This window comes from Mus caroli, chromosome 17, assembly GCF_900094665.2.
Source record: "Mus caroli chromosome 17, CAROLI_EIJ_v1.1, whole genome shotgun sequence".
NCBI classification, from domain to species: domain Eukaryota; kingdom Metazoa; phylum Chordata; class Mammalia; order Rodentia; family Muridae; genus Mus; species Mus caroli.
In genome coordinates this window covers 70354571-70374241 of record NC_034586.1, presented here as the reverse complement: position 1 = coordinate 70374241, position 19671 = coordinate 70354571, and the positions used below count along the sequence as shown (strand labels likewise).

The following is a 19671-nucleotide window of genomic DNA, read 5'->3' as shown; positions in this document are numbered from 1 at the left end:
CTTCTTCTTCTTCTTCTTTCTCTCTCTCTCTCTCTCTCTCTCTCTCTCCCCCCCACCTCTTTTTTGTGACAGGGTCTCCTCCCCTTCCTCCTCCTCCTTCTTTGCATGTAATTTTTTTTTTTTAAAAGTATGCTACTTCCTTCCAGGGAGCTCAGCCCGAGCTCCAACCTCTCCCCATTTAGCTCTGAGATCATGCTGCCACAGGCCTCACTCTCAATTTGCCCATTCCCCCAAAATAACTCTGCCAAGCCACCAGCTATTGCCCTGGCTGCTCTCTTTCTCCTGCCCACCTCAGCCTCATGGAAGAAAAACACTAGACCTGTTTATTATTTTGAAACTTGCCAGATAGCACAATCTCAAGGCACAGAAACCTCTAGCCCTAAATTTATTAATTAACCTATTCCACCCATCCAGTTCTGGTTGCTCTAATACTTTACATGGTTGTTGTGTCCTCTTGTTCCAAAGCCTGGTCCAAGGCCACCTCCTCTCTCCCTGCATCTCCTTTCTAACTTCCTTCTGGGACCCAAAAGTCCCACCTTTTTCCTTTCACCCAGCAGTTAGCTTCTGACTTTGTTATGGACACAATCAAGAACCAATTAGGGAATCAACACCTCCCTCCCACCCTCCTCTTCCTCCTCTTCCTCTTCCTCTCTTCCTCTCCCTCCTCCTCCTCTTCCTCCTCCTCTCTCCCTCTCTCTCTCTCTCCCCACCCCCCACCTCTTTTTTGTGACAGGGTCCCATTATACAGATCAGGCTGGTCTCAAACTCACAGAAATCCAGGTGAGCCTCTGCCTCCCAAATGCTGGGATTAAGTGGGTACCATGGAGCCAAGCTGCCCTACCTTCATGGTGAGGACAGTAGGCACCCCTAAGATGAACAAATATGTGATGGAGAGATGGGAAAGATCGAAGAACAATAGAAGGCAATAGAACTGTAGACTTGATGGGACTGGAAGGTGGTGGCAACCAGGTTGATGGGAGTGGCCTGCATTTCTGCCTGAGGTTATGATGATGCCTGAGTCCATGCTGCCACGAAGGGCCATATCTGAGTCTAAGGTCTTATTGCAGCCAGGGTCTGTGTTTATGGCTGTGTTCCATGTTACCATCAAAGGCCACATGGTTGTCTGTGGTCTGGGCCCATGCCTGAAGCCATACTGATGTCCATGGGCGGTGTTGCCACCAGGGCTTATACGGATCTGAGCTGCCACCTGAGGCCATGGTCCAGGGGCAGCTGGACCTCTAGACCTCTGGGTGCATGTTCCTGGTCTGTGCTGTTGCCAGAAATCACATGGAAGCCCATGATTCATGCTCCCAATGTAAAGACCAAGGAAGCTACCTTTGTTGTGACACTGATGAGCACAGATGCATAGATGAGATAGAGGGACATGGAAGGATTCTGTGACAACTCCTACCCCACCTACCCCCCCAAAGTAGCAGCCTAAACAGGAAGCCAAAGAAGAAAACCCTTTAAAAGTGTGACGGCGTAAAAGTAAGGGTTTTTCTATGCCCACCATTGCTTAGAATAATGATCCGGAGACATTTATACTTATTCATAAATGCCCTAGGCCTTAAACTAGGCTTGTTCCCCAACAATAAGTTAATATCTTAACTTCTATTAACCAGTTAGTACTATTCCATGGCTGCTACAAGGCCGGTTACCTCACCTCAGTTTCATACATCTGCTCCTGTGGGCCAGTTAGCCTCAATTAGGCAGCAGCAAACAACACAGGCCCTGTCTCAAATGAGGTGGAAGCAAATACTGATGGCTGTAATTGTCCTCTGACTTCCACATGCATGCTGTGGAATGGGGGCTCCCTCACCTACACACATGAACATGCACACACATGTACACACACAGCGGTTATCCGTTCATAAAGAGTTTTTAAAAACCAAAGAATTCAGCTGATAGAGCAGCCCTTCCCTGGAAAGCACCCCTGACATTCCACTAGAAGAGCTAGCAAAGCACAGTGGTTCGCAACCTTCCTAATGCTGTGACCCTTTAATCTAGTTCTTCATGTTGTGGTGACCCCCAACCATAAAATTATTTTTGTTGCTACTTCATAACTGTAATTTTGCTACTGTTATGAATTGTAATGTAGGGGCTGGTGAGATGGCTCAGCAGTTAAGAGCACTGAGCTTAACCGAAGGTGCTGAGTTCAAATCCCAGCAACCAAATGATGGCTCACAAGCATCTGTAACGAGATCTGATGCTCTGAAGACAGCTACAGTGTACTAAACATAATAAATAAATAAATAAATAAATAAATAAATAAATAAATCTTTTAAAAAAGAATTGTAATGTAATCTCTTATATGTAGGCTATCTGATGTGTGACAGCCTCCCCCCCACCATAAATGGTCGTGACCCACAGGTTGAGAACCCCTGAGCTGATGTATGGGTACTCACATTGGACACACTTATATGGCCAGCTAAATTAATATGTCAGAATGGGTTAATATGTCAGAATATGGGGGGTTGTTGCTTTGTTTGTCTGTTTGTTTCTGAGACAAGATCTCTCTATTATGTAGTTCTGCTGTCTTGGAAATCACTATGTACACCAGGCTGGCTTTGAACTCACAGAGATCAGCTTGCCTCATTTTTCTAGAATGCCTGGCTTAGAATGTTCTTTTTAAAACAAGTAGTTGTGTAACATTAAACAACAAAAAAACAACAACAACAAAAATTAAAACAGTCTCCAGCGATTTGTGCAAAGACAGAGGAAAGAGTTGACAGAGAGCACTGTTGACAGAGAGCAGCGAGACCTCTCTGTTTCAAGCTGAGTATGTCTTAGCTTATGTCCGCTCAAGTCCCTGGCTTTGTGAGTTCAGAAGAGTCTCATGCATTATCAATCGTGTGGATACCTGACTAGCCTGGGCTAACTTGCCACGACCCCAGTGACTGAGAGTACAGCTTTGCTGGAAACCAAGGTACAGAGATAAGTTTGTTTGCCTCTGTCCTCAGTGACAATATGCTTGAACCAACCAAACCAGAACATTTCACTTTCCATCTTTTCTTTGTCCACCTCTTAATCCCCATTCATTATGAAAAAACAGAGTGAGGCACAGTGGCTCATACCCACAATCTTCTTAGAAGGCAGAGGCAGGAGGATCAGAAGTCCAAGATAAGACAAGACAAGCAAAAACCATACTGAGTGTCTAAAATACCAGAATTAAGGGTCCAGACAGAAGCTGATCAACTGATTAGAACTTTTTTTTTTTTTTAAGATTTTTATTTACATGAGTACACTGCAGCTGTCTTCAGAGACACACCAGAAGAGAGCATTGGATCCCGTTATAGATGGTTGTGAGCCACCATGTGGTTGCTGGGAATTGAACTCAGGACCTCTAGGAGAGCAGTCAGTGCTCTTAACCGCTGAGCCATCTCTCCAGCTCCTTTGAACTTCTTTATTACCCACTTCTGTGTCTGACCCATCAGGCAAAAACCTGTGGGATTTATTAACAAAGCTGGGTACCAGCTCATAACAACCCAGATGGCTCAAAATGGCCTCAGATCTGGAGTCTTTACCAAGGCTTTCTTTTCTTTGCTGCAACCTGCCTACCCAATGTTTCCACCAATGTATTTGAAATTATGTCGATTGATGACTTTTTGTTGTTGTTGTTCTGTTAATATAAAAGCTTCCTGAAACTAAGTAGTGATGTGCCTTTAATCTAAGCACTCAGGAGGCAGAGTCAGGTGGGTCTCTGTGGGGTCCAAGGTAGCCTGATCTACACTGGGAGTACCAGAGTAGCCAGGGGTACGTAAAAAGAGTCTGTCCCAAAACAAAACAAAATAACACACACACACACACACACACACACACACACACAAAACCTTCATGGAACGGTTGCTGCTTTTGAACTTTGAGTACCCTGTCTTCCTGGGTCTTGTCATTCATAATTGGCACTAATAAAGCTTTCTCATTCCCTTTGCTTGGAGAAAGAAACAGTTGTTAACTCTTTACCACATGAATAACCAGGAAGCAAAGAGTGCCTAAGTTCAAAGTCCCTACTTCCAGGCTACTCGGTCACGCCTTTTTCTTGCTCGCATGTGCTCCGTAATTACGTAAATACCACAGTTATTACGGTTATTACGGTTCTGAAGCAGGAGAAGAACCCACCAGGCACTTCCTGTTTTCTACAGTTGTCTCTCATGGACAAAGAAGTTTGGATTAAGAAAGAAAGAAACTTAATTTTAAGACGACTTTTCCTTCGAAGGCAACTGGATTGCTTGGCCAGGTACCTCGGGGACGGGGGAGAGGGAATAGGTTTTTAAATCAGTTTTAGAGTCAGATCCTGAAATTTGAATTTAGGTCCACTGAAGCCTGTGTTTGTGAGGTTGTCCTGCAGTGGATGGTTTGCCCACTGGGCTGATTTGCCTGCAGGGAAGTTTGGTTTGAGGGTAGGCAGTGTTGGGGGGCGGGTGGTTAACCTGGTCTGTTGGAGTTTAGCTGAGTTTTTCTGAGTTGGTGTTAAAGGATTTGGAGTCCTAGAGAATGCCTTTGTATTTAGTATGAGACAAAAAGACTTAGAAAATGCTCTTTGGCCTCACAGGAAGGAAACCCAGAGCTGAGGGAGAGAGACTGCTTGGTCCATCCAGTGTCCTGAGCCTCTGACAAGATACTTAAACTTGGACAGAAAAGTTAAGAAAGTCCCTCTTGGGGATAGGAAGAATGCTTATAGGAAGTGTGTTACAGACCTGCGTTGTGTGTTGAGGTGTTTCCAGCCCCAGTGTGTCTAGGAAGTGCTTTACAGACTGAGTTGTGTGATAAGATAAGGCGTGTCTAGTCTTTATCTCAGAGCATCTTAATAACCCCATTGCTCTCCTAACTTCCCTTAACCTCTTTTATTCTTCCAGTCTCCCATTACTCCCGCTTGTGCCTTTAGACAATTTTCATACACTATGTACATAGCACTAAGAGTACTCAGTGAGCTGCGGGTGTCCAAAGGAGATCTAAGAAGATTCTAGATCAGGATATTTTTATACTGGAATGATAGATGAATCACAGGGACGGGTGGCCTCTGTTCCATCCGTCTTCCTGGTTAATCATTGCTACAGTCCCAGGCTTGGAGCAGATGTGAGTGCTAACAGTTCAGTAAAGGAAGCATAATCCAGAGGCAGGGGAGATGCTCAGGGGTTAGGGGCACTTGTCACCAAGTCTGTTGACCAGAGTTTGATCCCTGGGACACACAGATTATTCCAGTAGAGAACTGACTTTTACACATGCTGCCTCTCTGTAGCCAATTCTATGAGTTCTTTCCCCCTAGTTGTGGGAGTGACACCCGAGACGTAGGTCAAGAAGGATTTCAGTTTTCTGAGAAACTCACATCACGATCTGAAAGAACATTATCACTTAAGCTGGATGTGGGAGCTCATGGCAGTCATCTTCACACCGAGAAGGCTAAGGCCAGAGCGTTACCATGAGTCTGAGACTAGACTGAGCTAGACAGTGAGCCCCAGGCCAGACATGGCTATGCTGTACGACCTTGTTTCAAATAAGAAAGAGAATCTTATTTGCCATGGTGCAAACATAAGAAAAGGATCGCTTCCACACAATTCAGGTATTTTAGGTGGGTAGGAAGATTTTCAGAGCATGACTCCAAATCCAGATGGTCAAACTGGTCACAACTCCACCTTGTTTTGAATTTTATGTATGTATGTATGTATGTATGTATGTATGTATGTATGTATGTACTTATTTATTTATTTATTTGGTTTTTGAGACAGGGTTTCTCTGTGTAGCCCTGGCTATCCAGGAAATTACTTTGTAGACCAGGCTGGCCTCGAACTCAGAAATCCGCCTGCCTCTGCCTCCCAAGTGCTGGGATTAAAGGCATGTGCCTGGCTTGTCTTGAATTTTTAAAGAATTAATTTTTGTTTTTAACAATTATTTTTAATGTGTGTGTGTGGTGGTGGTGGTGGTGTGTGTGAGTGAGTGTGTGTATGTGTGAGTGTGCGTGCGTGAATGTGTGCGGATGGGTGCACCTAAGTGCAGAAACTCATGAAGGCAGTTGTGAGTTGCTCAACATAGGTATTAGGAACCAAACTCAAGTCCTCTATAAGAGCAGTTTGATGGTTTGTACCTGCTCAGCTCAGGGAGTGGCACTATTAGGAGGTGTGGCCTTCTTGGAATAGGTGTGGCCTTGTTGGAGTAGCTGTGTCACTGTGGAAGTAGACTTTAAGACCCTTGTCCTAGCTGTCTGGAAGCCAGTATTCTGTTAGCGGCCTTCACATGTAGAACTCTCAGCTCCTCCTGCACAATACCTTCCTGGATGCTGCCATGCTCCTGCCTTGATGATAATGGACTGAACCCCTGAACCTGTAAGCCAGCCCCAGTTAAACGTTGTCCTTATAAGAGTTGCCTTGGTCATGGTGTCTGCTCACAGCAGTAAAACCCTAGCTAAGACAAGCAGTATGTGGTTGGGTTTTTTTTCCCACTCTTTTAAACTTTAAGTATTTTCGAGGTTATATTTTAATTACGTTTCCCCCATCTTTTTCTTCCCTGTAAACCTTGCCATATGCCCCTCCCTGCTTGTGCTCTCTCTCTCTCTCTCTCTCTCTCTCTCTTTCTCTCTCTCTCCTTTCAAATTACAGCTTCCCTTTTCATCAACTCATATCACATGCAAAGGTGTACTTATATATACATTTATATTCTCAAATATAGCCTGTTGAGTCGGTATGTTACTTGTATGTGCATCTTTGGGGTTAACCATTTGACGCCGACCATTTGATTGTCCCTAGGACAGGATCCCTGCTTTACCAGGTTGTCTGTAGTTCTTCCTGTAGGACTGAGTCCTCATGGGCCCGCCACTCTCAGATCCAGTCCCCCATGCAATTTGGCTTGTTCTTTGGTGTCCTCCTTATTCAGTTCATGTTTGGGAGGTGATGTTGGTGAGACTCTATGGGTGTAGCTTCTGACATTACTAGAAGACGCAATCTCCCAGTAAACCCCTGATCCTCTGGCTCTTACAATCTTTCCACTCTCTTGTGGGCTTGTGTATCTGAGGCTTTCCATGGAGATCTCTGGCCCTGCCAGGTGCGAGGGTTTAGGCCAAAGGGAGAGAAGGAGAGCAGGGAGGGGGAATTGCCTCTGCCCCCACCTCCGCCTCCACCGCTTCTCTTCCAAACAAAACAAAACAAAACAAAACAAAACAAAACAAAACAAAACAAAACAAAACAAAACAAAACAAAACAAAACAAAACAAAACAAAACAAAACAAAACGCTGCACCAGCTCTGCTCTGAGTCGCGCCGCACTGGCGGGAGGCTGACTAGCCAGCGAGGGATTCGAGGGAGCTTCTGCTGGCATTTCCGGAGAGCAGGTCTCTTCCCTGGCGGTGGCGTTTCACAGCTCTTATGAAAGACGCTCTCAGAAGAGTAGTTCTCACACACCTTTATTCCTTCTGGATAGGATCCTTAAATACAGTTTTGGGACTAGTCAGGGTCTGACAGCAGGTACTTCCTATTAGCTTGGTCTGAGAGCTTGCAGATACCTTGTCTACATGTCGGAGGGCTCTAGGTGCTGCCCCTACAGGACTGATGGCCACCAACATCTCTACAGGGTAGGTGTAGGGCTGTGGGAGGCTGTGGTTAAGTGACAGAGGCCTGGTTCTGGGAGCAGGCAAAACTCGACCCGTTCCTTCAGGGTCTCTGAGGCTTCTAACCTTAGCTCAACCTTACCAGGTTTCCTCTCACAGTCTGCTGCCCCACATTCCCTCTTATAAGATTTATTTCTTTTATCTCAAGTGTTTTGCATGCTTATATATATATATATTGTGCATGCCTGATATTCTATGGGGCCAGAAGGATCCCTTGTAACTGCAGTTACAGATGTGAATGTTGGAAAGTAATCCCAGGCCCTCTGCAGTAGCTACAAGTACTCTTACCTACTGAGTCATCTCTCCAGCATCCTCAGCCCAGAGATCCAGGCTACGAGCTTTCTATTTTCAAAGCAATTAAAAATTAGTTATTTGGTTGGGCGTGGTGGGCACATGCCTTTAATCCCAGCACTTGGGAGGCAGACGCAGGCAGATCTCTGAGTTCGAGACCAGCCTGGTCTACAAAGTGAGCTCCAGGACAACCAAGGCTACACAGAGAAACCCTGTCTCGAAAACAAACAAACAAACAAACAAAAATAGTTATTTGACTCTGATTTAGTTCTTTGCTGTCATTCTGTTAGTAAGAACACTATTTCCAGTAGCTAAACTGGATTCAAACTCTAAGCATATTTTCCTGGTGATTTGTGCAGTGGTTTTACTTGGTTACTTTAGTAGACAAGCAAGTAGATGACCCACTCCACTGACATAATGGAGGGAATTTTATGGTTTCTTATTTACTTCCTTCCTCTTTTTTTTTTTTTTTTNTTCCTAGTCTCACTTCNCCTCTGGCCCAGCCAATGGAGGATTAAATCTTTCCTCTTTAAAAAAAAAAAAAATATTGTCCTAGTCACTGTTCTACTGTTACGAAGCGACACCATGACCACAGCAAATCTTTTTTTTTTTTTTTGGCTTTTCGAGACAGGGTTTCTCTGTGTAGTCATGGCTGTCCTGGAACTCACTCTGTAGCCCAGGCTGGCCTCGAACTCAGAAATCCGCCTGCCTCTGCCTCCGGAGTGCTGGGATTAAAGGCGTGCGCCACCACGCCCGGCCCACAGCAAATCTTATAAATGAAAGCGGTTAATTGGGGCTGGCTTACAGTTTCAAAGATTCAGTCCATTATCATCATGACAGCCTGCAGGCAGACATGATGCTGGAGAGATAGCTGAGAGTTCTACATTTGATCAGGAGGCAGCAAGGAAGAGGGTGGGGGCAGTGGACTGTCACCAGGCAGAAAATGTGGTAAGGCTGAGTGGATTCAGGAACCCCAGAAATTTTCATAATTGAGAACAGTGGGCAGTTAAATCTTCTCCTGATCATGTTCCTGTCCTGGAACACATGACTACTACGACACTCCATGGAGAAGATTGTGAGAATCAGTCACGTAAGGGCATTCCGCATGCAAATGAGGCATCCCTAACATCTCAGACCAAGTCAATAGAAAGCATCGACCTTTAGACCCCAACCCACCCCCAAACGTTTATAAGATCCTATCCACAAAGAATAAAGTGCCTGAGTTATTTCTCCAAAGACTCTGAGAGTGCCTGTTTTGTCGAGCTGGAAACACCATAAGGGAAGAGAATTCTCCCCTGAAGCTTTTGTTGCTGGAAGCTGCTAGAGCCTACTGCAGCTACCTCCTGTTTGGTGGCTCTGACCTGGGTGCCTGGCAGCCCCATTTGCTCCAGCTCCTCCTCTGATTGCTACAACTCTTTGACTGCTCTGGCTGGGCTGGAGCCCCACAAATCCTCCTGGATAGCACCCAGTACACAGACTGAGAGAAGAGAGAAGACAAGGAGTTATTGAAACCTCAAAGCCCTCACCCCAGTGACACACTTCCTCCAACAAGGTCATACCTAATTCTTTCAGTGAGCTCTATTTCCTGATGACTAAGCATTCAAGTATATGAGCCTTTGGGGGCCATCCTTACTTAACCACCACAGATAGGCAGGAGGAGTCCGTTCACTGTAGTGGCCTTTTTTTTTTTTTTTTTTTTTTTTTTTTTTTTTTTTTGTGTGTTTCTCTTTTTAGCCCTGGCGCTTACTTTGTAGACCAGGCTGGTCTCGAACTCAGAAATCCTCCTGCCTCTGCCTCCCGAGTGCTGGGATTAAAGGTGTGTGCCACCACACTCAGCTGTAGTGGCTCTTTTTTTATCTCAACTTCATCTTATCAGTGGTAGATCTGGGATCTGAGCCCAATCCTTACCACAGACCTGACCTTTGTTTGTTCTCCTCTGCTATCCTTACCCTGGTTTCTGGCTCTTTCTCTCAAGGCTCCTTCCTCATGCCACTTTCTTTGTCTACAAATGTCCTTTTCTTTTAACATCTTGGAGAGAACCCAGTAGGTCTGGCTTCATCTTTTGATGTCTAGATCTAATTTGTCTTCTTAGCTTGATTGTCCTCAATGGGAAGCAACTGAGGAGTTTGCAAAGTTCCACTTGATCAAGGTCTACACCTCTACATATCTGAGGAAGTGTATGTCTCTCTCTCTCTCTCTCTCTCTCTGTGTGTGTGTGTGTGTGTGTGTGTGTGTGTGTGTGTACACATAGAAACCAGAGGTCATGTCAGGCGTCTTCCTCAATTACTATCTTTTTGTTCCTGACAGAGTTTTTCACGAAACGTGGAACCACTGGTTAACTAGTGAAACTGGCAGCCAGTGAGCCCATCTCTACCTGCCCTCTATACTAGGGTCAGATTTTCACATGGCTGCTGGGGATAAGAAATCAGGTCCTCACATCTAGAAGAGCCACACTGCCCTGGTAATAAGCAACTCCAGTCTTTGTTTCCATTTTGTTGGTTTCTTAGGAGAGCCTTACCACGAGAAAAGGACAACAGTATGACAGTCTTTGGTCTTCCCATTTGGAAAAGGAATATTTTCTACTGAGATCTAGGAACGTGGGACGCTTTGACTCACCACAAGTAAGTATACAGTAAGCAGCATCTGTCTAGTTTATTGATGCTCTTATGGGATTATTGGTAGTACATTGATGGTAGTAAATGGAAAAGCAATTCATGCTTTCATCTGACTAACTATGGAATTCTCAATTAAGTACTTGTCTTAGTTAGGGTTTTACTGCTGTGAACAGACACCATGACCAAAGCAAGTCTTATAAAAATAACATTTAATTGGGGTTGACTTACAGATTCAGAAGTTCAGTCCATTATCATCAAGATGGGAGCATAGCAGTATGCAGGCAGGCATGGCGCAGGCAGAGTTGAGAGTTCTACGTCTTCTAAAGGCTGCTAGTGGAAGACTGACTTCCAGGCAACTAGGGTGAGGATCTTATGCCCACACCCACAGTGACACACCTACTCCAACCAGGTCACACCTATTCCAACAAGGCCACACCTCCAAATGGTGCCACTACCTGGTCCAAGAATATACAAACCATCACAATACACTATGCTGTCTTGAGAATTCATTAAAAAAAATATGGCAAGCCTGTGGAGAAAGGCAGATGACAGATGGGGTAAGACCAGGACTGGCTACGTTATGCCATAACCTGTTTGCTCTGGGCACCGCCTGTTTAGTCATGGTCTTGGCATCTAGATTTCAGAAAACTCTACCCAATCACATCGGAGAAATGGCCCAGATCTCAGTGCTTCCGAAGCTCCCAAGTTATCCGTTCCCATGTTGACATCAGTGCTGACCTGTGCTGTCCAGTGTAGTAGCCACTGGTCACTTGTGGGTATTTAACTGTAAATTTAAACTTAGAATTTAATTTAATATGAAACTCAATTGCACATGAGAACATAGTATTGCATACCTAGAGTCTCAGCACTTGGGATCCGACGAAGTGGGATCACCAATCAGCCTGGGATATGTAACAAGACCCTTAAAATAAACAAACCGCAACGAACCCAAGCAAAACTCAGTTACATTCTCACTCTTATCACATGTCAAGTGCTCAGTGGTCATGTGTGCCTAAACGACTCCCACAAGCCATCCCTGGCTAATTAATGGCCCTCACAAGCCACACATGGCTAATAGCTCTCACACTGGAAAATACCAACAAGAGCATGGTTGCCATTGCACAATGGTCCACTGTGAAGTGCTAGTCTAGATGCGCAGATATCCTGAAAAAATGAATAATGAACGAACAGGCTTTTATGTGTGATCAAAAAGGATTGCGATCGGCCACACGCATGGGCACAAATCACGATTAGGAACAACATTTTGCCAGGCATGGTGGGGCACACCTTAAATCCCAGCACTTGTGAGGCAGAGGCAGGAGAATCTCAGTGAGTTTGAAGCCAGCCTGGTCTACATACTGAGTTCTAGGATAGACGGGGGCTACACAGAGAAACCCTGTTCCCCCAAATGAACAAACAAACATATAAATGAACATCTTTAGTTACATGACATCAAAGCAACTGTCCATCCACTAGTTACATCATGGCTAATCTTGACTTTATCTTATAGCTCCGTGGTCATGTTATATAGAATGAAGTTAATTCATGGCTAGCAATAAGATTATCTTATACACAGAATATCATAATATACTATGATATGTTTGTATACTATACTTCTTAAACATTTAAACACATACAAACATATGGTCCATACATCTTACTTTTCTTCTTTGAAAAAAGGTGGGACTGGTGAGATGGCTCAGTGAGTAAGAGCGCTGACTGCTCTTCCGAAGGTCCTGAGTTCAAATTCCAGCAACCACATGGTGGCTCACAACCATCTGTAATGAGATCTGACTTCCTCTACTGGAGTGTCTGAAGACAGCTACAGTGTACTTACATATAAAAAATAAATACATTGGAAATGTAATTGAGGAAAATATGTAATAAAAATATTAAAAATTAAAAAAAAAATAAATAAATCTTAAAAAAAAAAGGGGTTCTTCTATGTGGTTTTGGCTATCCTGGAACTCACTATGTAGACCAGGATGCTCTGCCTGCTAAGTGCCACCACACCAAGCACATATTTTTTCAACATCACAAAGTTTTTTAGTACTAAGAAACCTTGGTGTCTTCATTCTAAAGTGGGAAGATACCTAGCCTCAGAGGCAGTCTGTACAAATTGGTAAGAGACTGCAGCAGGCTTTTCAGAGACTTATGTGTCTTTTGCCATAAAACAAAAATCAGAAGTAAACACAGATAACAGGATGTGGGGCAGGAGTGAGACCCCCCCAAGGGTTGGGCTGCCTGATGGGACATTTCAGACTGGAGAGAACCTGGAGCCTTTGGGAGAAACATCTTGACTCTCCAGTCTCCAGACATGAGAGATGTAAAACACAGGGAAGCCTATAGGACAAAGAAAACTTGCAGACTAAGAGTCTAAGACAGGGAGAGTGGCCTCTGATGTCACAGAGATGGTATGCTACATACAGTACCTGGGCACAGTTTTGTCTGTATTTGAGAGTTAGGCTCAGGATTAGGACTGTGGTTCAGTGGTAGGGAGTTTACCTCCGAAGTATAAAGTTGTAGGCCAATCCCGAGTACTGCCAAACCAAACCAAACCAAACCAAACCAAACCAAACCAAACCAAACCCCAAAGTAGATTAAAGCATTCCAGGGGAAGACACACACACAAAAATGGCATAGTCTCTCTAGAGGCTAGGAAAAATGAGAGAGCTTAGACTGAATACTGTCTAATACTTCGTAGTGATCTTTTTCAGAAAAGACTAAAGCTAATGAGAGCCAAAATACCTACTCCTTTGCGTTGTGGCAAGAAGACAAGAAGTGAGCATTGTAGCCAGCTTGTTGACATATTCATTACGTGTATCCAATGCTCCACATACATTCTCCTAACAGCTACCAAGGTTTCACAGAATATGCTCCTAGCTGGTTCTCACTGGTGAAATGCTGGATTTTCAGATTCTTGTAAGCCAGTCAGCCTATTTGGTTATCTTGAAATTGGACCTAATGGGAGTATTGAACCCCTTATGTATAGGGGTTAGTGGGGTCCTGTGTCTCCTCTGCCACAGGGCTCTGCCGCTGGGAGGAGTTTTGACTGTGCTTAACCCTCGCCATTGCTGGCTGGTGTTGGAGTATCTGAAGTTGGGGGACATCACTTCTTGGGGAAGCACAGTCTAAGGTCCTGGGAACAGCCAGGGCTGGCTTAGGTGTCAGTGGGCCTGTACAGAGGCTGGGGTCATTTGATTCTCAGGCTCTTGGACACCCAGGCGCAGCTGGATGCTGGGAAAGAACTGAGAACAGAGCAAAGTCCCTCAGGTTGGATCTAGCCTGTGCTGAGGGGGAAGAGAGGGGAGCTCTGGCTGGGTCCCGAGGGGATAGAGTCCTTTGCTTGTCGGTAGTGGTCGTGGCTGGGAGTGTAGAGAGGCCTTCCATGAGAGGTTAGACAGCAGCTCTTTAAGCGAAGGGCTTCTCCATTGCTCCCCACCATGGTGGATCCCAACAAAAAGAGACAGTTCATGGTTTTAAGACATTTATTGTCATGGAAAGTGGATGAGTAAAACTGTACCCCACTTCTCAGGGCGGGCCTGAGGTTAAATACCTTTTGCAGGGAGGAGTGTCTGGGAAGGAAAGCTTATTGACTAAGTCCTCCAGTCCTTTAGGTACCTCATTAAAATGGAGATCTGTCTTGAGCCTACTTGACCTGTGGCCATGTCCTCTACCTGTGGAGGGGATTCGGGTATTGCCCTTATGTGACTGATGGCTACAAATCTGTGAAGGGCTGAGACCTTGAGTCAGGAGCCTAGTGTCTGGGAACCGTCCCTTTAGGGTCACTGGGGTTTCTAGCCTTAGCTCAACCAGGAACCAGGCTGCCTTTCATGGTCCTACACTTATGGGGCTCAGTAAATGCTACAAAAGAAATATTCTGTCCCCCCACCCCCACCCCGAGAGCCAGTCTGTTCCATAGTTGGCGGTTCTAACTGGTTCATAGAGAGTTGAAAAGGTTACAGATGCTAACAATTGCCAGCTCCTATGCTGTTGCATTCACTTTCCCTGGGGCAGTTGTGAACAGACAACCCACCATTCCACAAAGAGTTCTGATAATAAGACTAAAGTCTAGCTAGTTTATTGAACCAGTGTAGGCTTGTTGGTCTTACTTGTCAGAGTCCAGGTAGGTGGTAAGTAACCCCAAGGCACCCACAGCTCTGCCACGCCTGTATCAGCATGGATGACCATTCCCTGTGTATAGAAAGAGTCCCTCTCCAGTTAACCTTCCACTCGCTAGCCTTGCACCTCCCAAGTCAGTGTGAAGTTGAGGCAGGATGGCTGGTAAAGAGAGAGAGACATAGGAAGAGGGTAACCAGACTCTTAGGTGAGGGCCTAATGATCCCCGCCCCCATTCTTCCTTCTAAGGGAGAATGTGGACAGGTACAATATTGTGAGGGTCTCTGGCTCTGAGGAGGATGGTAATGGCTCTCATGCTTGGAGGATAGGGTCATTCATTACTTCAAAACCCTCCTTTCCCTTGCCCTCACCCTCCCACTCCAACCCGTTCCCCTCCTTTTCCTCTTTCCCATGCTGCTCCCTCCCCTTTCTTCTGGTCTCATTCTGTAGCCCCGGTTATCCTGGAACTCACGTTGTCGAGCAGGCAGGCCTCACACTCACAGAGATCGGGCTGCCACTGCCCCACTGAGTCTGGGATTAAAGATGGGTGCCACCACACCTGGCACTCACTTGAGGCTCCTCCTATCGGTGGACAAAAGGATCTACTTTACTTTATCACTGAAGCAAAACCAACTTGCTCCCGGCCTGAAGTTATGGCTGGAGAGTTTTGCAAGTACTTCCCGAGGGCCCGAATGTAAAGCCTCTGATATCCCCATAGCTCAAGATGAGCAGGGAGGAAAAATGTGGAGCTCTGATGCACTGGTGAGAGATATGTTTATTTCATGTAGAGTAAAATAAATAAATGAACAAATGAACAAATATTTACCTCCCTCTCTTCAGTGAACTTCATAAGGAACAACAGACCAGCCCTTATTCAAAGGATGGGTTTAACAGTTACCAGGCAAATCTGCGATGACCTCCTTGAATTGAACGTTCTCAACAATCAAGAAGCTGACCTCATTTATTGTGAGCCCTTGGAGCGGGAAGCTGCCCGAAAGATCATCCATATGACTATGCAGAAGGGCTCAGCGGCCTGCAACCTCTTTCTTAAGAGTCTTGAAAACTGGGACTATTTTGTGTATCAGGACTTAACTGGACAAAGTAAGTATTACCTTGCTCACCTCTGTCCCACCAAAACAAACAAACCATTAAGAATACCCACAGTCCCTTCCATGGAGCTTGTCCTTCATCTCTGTGTTTGAAGTTTGAAGCAGACCAGGATATATATCTGGAACACAAATTGGTGAAGCCAGCCATCTTTGACTGGCCATCTGCGGGTGAATGGCCCAGCCAACAACCTACCTCGTGATACAGTACTATGGAAAGCTAACCACTCTACTTTCCACGTGACAGCAATTCCCTCCTCATCAAGCTAGACCTCCGACTCCCCCCTTTACTTACTTGGAGGGAATAGATTGCATAATTGGCTGAAATTTACCCCATCCCACATTCTAAGTCAAATCTTTCACTTTCTTTAACTAAATGAAGTTTCACTTTGTTTAACTACAATGAAGAGTCCTCTGGTTTCCAATTTGCAGCTGTCATGATGGCAAGAAAAAGAAAAGAAAGGGTTAAAAAAGAGGTAACAAGGGGGAGGGTGCCAGGGGCAATCCATGGGCATTTGGTATCTTAGAACTAGGGAAAGAAATCAGTGGCCTCCCCTGATTCTTGGCATCTCTGCCATTCATCCCCTGGGCCTTGAGCTTTGAGATGCAAATCATGCCCTCTATAACATCATATTTTCTCTAACAGATCTTTCTTATCAGGTCACAGAAGAAGACCTGAATGTTTTGGCCCAGAATTTAAAGGACTTGTACAACAGCCCTGCTTTTCTGAACTTCTACCCCCTGGGTGAAGATATCGACATAATTTTTAATCTGGAGAAAACCTTCACAGAACCTATCATGTGGAAGAAGGACCATCGTCATCACCGTGTGGAGCAGCTGACTTTGGGCAGCCTGCTGGAGGCTCTGAAGAGCCCCTGCCTGATTGAAGGCGAGTCTGGCAAAGGGAAGTCCACCCTGCTGCAGAGAATCGCTATGCTCTGGGCCTCTGGGGCTTGCAGGGCTCTGAAGGGGTTCAAATTGGTCTTCTTCATCCACCTGAGAAGCGCCAGGGGGGGACTATTTGAAACACTGTACGATCAGCTCCTGAACATACCTGACTCCATCAGCAAGCCGACCTTCAAGACTCTGCTGCTGAAGCTACACAAGGAGGTCCTCTTTCTTCTTGATGGTTACAATGAATTCCATCCCCAGAACTGCCCAGAAATTGAAGCCCTGATCAAGGAAAACCATCGCTTCAAGAACATGGTCATTGTCACCACCACCACGGAGTGCCTGAGGCATATCAGACATGTTGGCGCCCTAACTGCGGAGGTGGGAGATATGACCGAAGACAGTGCCAAAGTTCTCATCGAGGCAGTGTTGGTACCTGATCAGGTTGAACGCCTGTGGTTCCAAATCCAGAAGTCCAGGTGCTTGAGAAATCTGATGAAGACCCCTCTCTTTGTGGTGATCACCTGTGCAATTCAGATGGGCAGACAGGAATTCCAAGCTCACACCCAAACCATGCTGTTCCAAACCTTCTACGACCTCCTGATACAGAAAAACAGCCACAGATACAGAGGTGGAGCTTCAGGTGATTTTGCCAGGAGCCTAGACTACTGTGGAGACCTGGCCCTAGAAGGTGTGTTCGCCCACAAATTTGATTTTGAACTGGAGCATGGGTCCAGCATGAACGAGGACATCCTGGTGACAATAGGGCTCCTCTGTAAGTACACAGCTCAGAGGCTGAAGCCCACGTATAAGTTTTTTCATAAATCATTTCAGGAGTACACGGCAGGTCGGAGACTCAGCAGTTTGCTGACGTCCAAAGAGCCAGAGGAGGTGAGCAAGGGGAACAGCTACTTAAACAAAATGGTTTCCATCTCTGACATCACATCCCTATATGGCAATCTGCTCCTCTACACGTGTGGGTCGTCCACAGAAGCAACCAGGGCGGTCATGAGGCACCTTGCAATGGTTTATCAGCATGGCAGCCTACAAGGACTTTCTGTCACCAAGAGGCCTCTCTGGAGGCAGGAATCAATCCAGAGCCTGAGAAATACCACTGAGCAAGAGGTTCTGAAAGCCATCAATGTCAATTCCTTCGTAGAGTGTGGCATCAATTTATTCTCAGAGAGTATGTCTAAATCAGTCCTGAGCCAAGAATTTGAAGCTTTCTTTCAAGGTAAAAGTTTATACATCAACTCAGAGAACATCCCTGACTATTTATTTGACTTCTTTGAATACTTGCCTAATTGTGCAAGCGCATTGGACTTCGTGAAGCTGGATTTCTATGAAAGAGCTACAGAGTCACAGAACAAGGCAGAAGAGAATGTCCCTGGTGTTCACACAGAAGGGCCCTCAGAAACCTATATTCCCCCCAGGGCTGTGTCTTTGTTCTTCAACTGGAAGCAGGAATTCAAGACTCTAGAGGTCACACTCCGAGATATTAGCAAGTTGAATAAACAAGATATCAAATATCTGGGGAAGATATTCAGCTCTGCCACCAACCTCCGGCTGTATATCAAGAGATGTGCAGCCATGGCTGGAAGGCTCAGCTCAGTCCTCAGAACCTGCAAGAACATGCATACCCTCATGGTGGAAGCCAGTCCCCTCACCACGGATGACGAACAGTACATCACATCTGTGACAGACCTCCAGAACTTAAGTATTCACCACTTGCACACTCAACAGCTGCCAGGTATGGGCACATCCGAAGAATACAATCAGTCAAGACTGGGTGGTACTGTGCGAGTGCTAGTTGCATTTGAGGCTTCTGGTAACATTTCTAGTGCATTTTACTTCCTGGGTGCACCACAGAGCCTGGCTTATCCCTATCTGTATTTCTTCTGTTCTTCATCCTTTCAGCTGCTCTGACTCTCTGTGGCTCCTGCCCCCAATCGATCTCTGGAACTTTTCATCTGCCAAAGATTTACTTGTTTTTTGTTTTTTTGTTTATCTCCCCTCTCCTCCCTTTTCCTTCCCTCCCCTCTTCTCTCTCTTCTGTTCTTTCTTCTCTCTTCTTCTCCCCACCCAACTTCCATCTCCTCCTCTCCTCTCCTCTCCTGTCCTCCCCTCTTCTCTAGTTCCTCTTTCAGTATAGTCTCATATGTAGCCCAGGCTGGCCTCACACCCAACGCAATCCTCCTGCCTCAGCTTTCCAAGGCTGGGGGTGTAATCATGGCATCACATCTGGTTATCTCTTATCTTTCGGCTTAATTCTGTCATATTTGAACAACTTACTTATAGCTGAGTACAATGCCCATTTTTTAAATTAATCTTTTTGTCTTAATTTATTTATTTTTATTCTACATGTATTGGTTTTTTGTCTGCGTGTATGTCTGTGTAAGGTTGTCAGATCTTGGGGTTTCAGGTAGCTATTAGCTGCCATATGGAAGCTGGAAATTGAACCTGGGTCCTCTGGAAGAGAAGTCGGTGTCCTTTACCTGCTGGGCCTTCTCTTCAGCCCCTACAATACCCATTTTTGACAAATAGCTGTGGAGGGAGGGGTTTCTGCACTTATTGCCACTAGCTGGAAAGCATACTTCAAAGAGATAAGGAAACTTGGGACCATGCCATGGGTGCAGGCACTGGGTATAGACATCCAGGGTCTGAGCCTGTGCTTCATTCTCCTTACACATTTAAACATAGTAGAACTTGTACCTACGACATTTACAATAAAAATGAATTCCATTGGCTGATAACCAGACCTCAGGGCTAGGGTCTAGAGAAGGATCTGTGACAAGTACAAGGGTAGATTCTATTAATCTCTTTCTTCCATGTGGCCTCTTTCATAGCATTGTGTTCTAGTCACTTGAGACCAAGCTCAGAATTAGGGCCTAAATAATGCTCAGGATATGGTGTTTTAGTCAGGGTTTCTATTCCTGGACAAAACATCATGACCAAGAAGCAAGTTGGGGAGAAAAGGGTTTATTCGGCTTACACTTCCATACTGCTGTTCATCACCAAAGGAAGTCAGGACTGGAACTCAAGCAGGTCAGGAAGCA

General features: G+C 45.4%; 1 protein-coding gene across 1 annotated transcript in view; it reads left to right on the top strand.

The window, feature by feature from the left end:
- Window positions 1–4075: 4075 nt before the first annotated feature.
- Window positions 4076–19671, top strand: part of Nlrc4 (NLR family CARD domain containing 4) — a 33576-nt gene continuing 17980 nt past the window's right edge. Inside the window, exons 1-4 of the mRNA XM_029470913.1 lie at window positions 4076–4234; window positions 10392–10505; window positions 15459–15719; window positions 16371–18365. Of these exons, the coding sequence (XP_029326773.1) occupies window position 10505; window positions 15459–15719; window positions 16371–18365 (2257 nt within the window). The 5' untranslated portion in view covers window positions 4076–4234; window positions 10392–10504. The remainder of the gene's footprint in view (window positions 4235–10391; window positions 10506–15458; window positions 15720–16370; window positions 18366–19671) is intronic.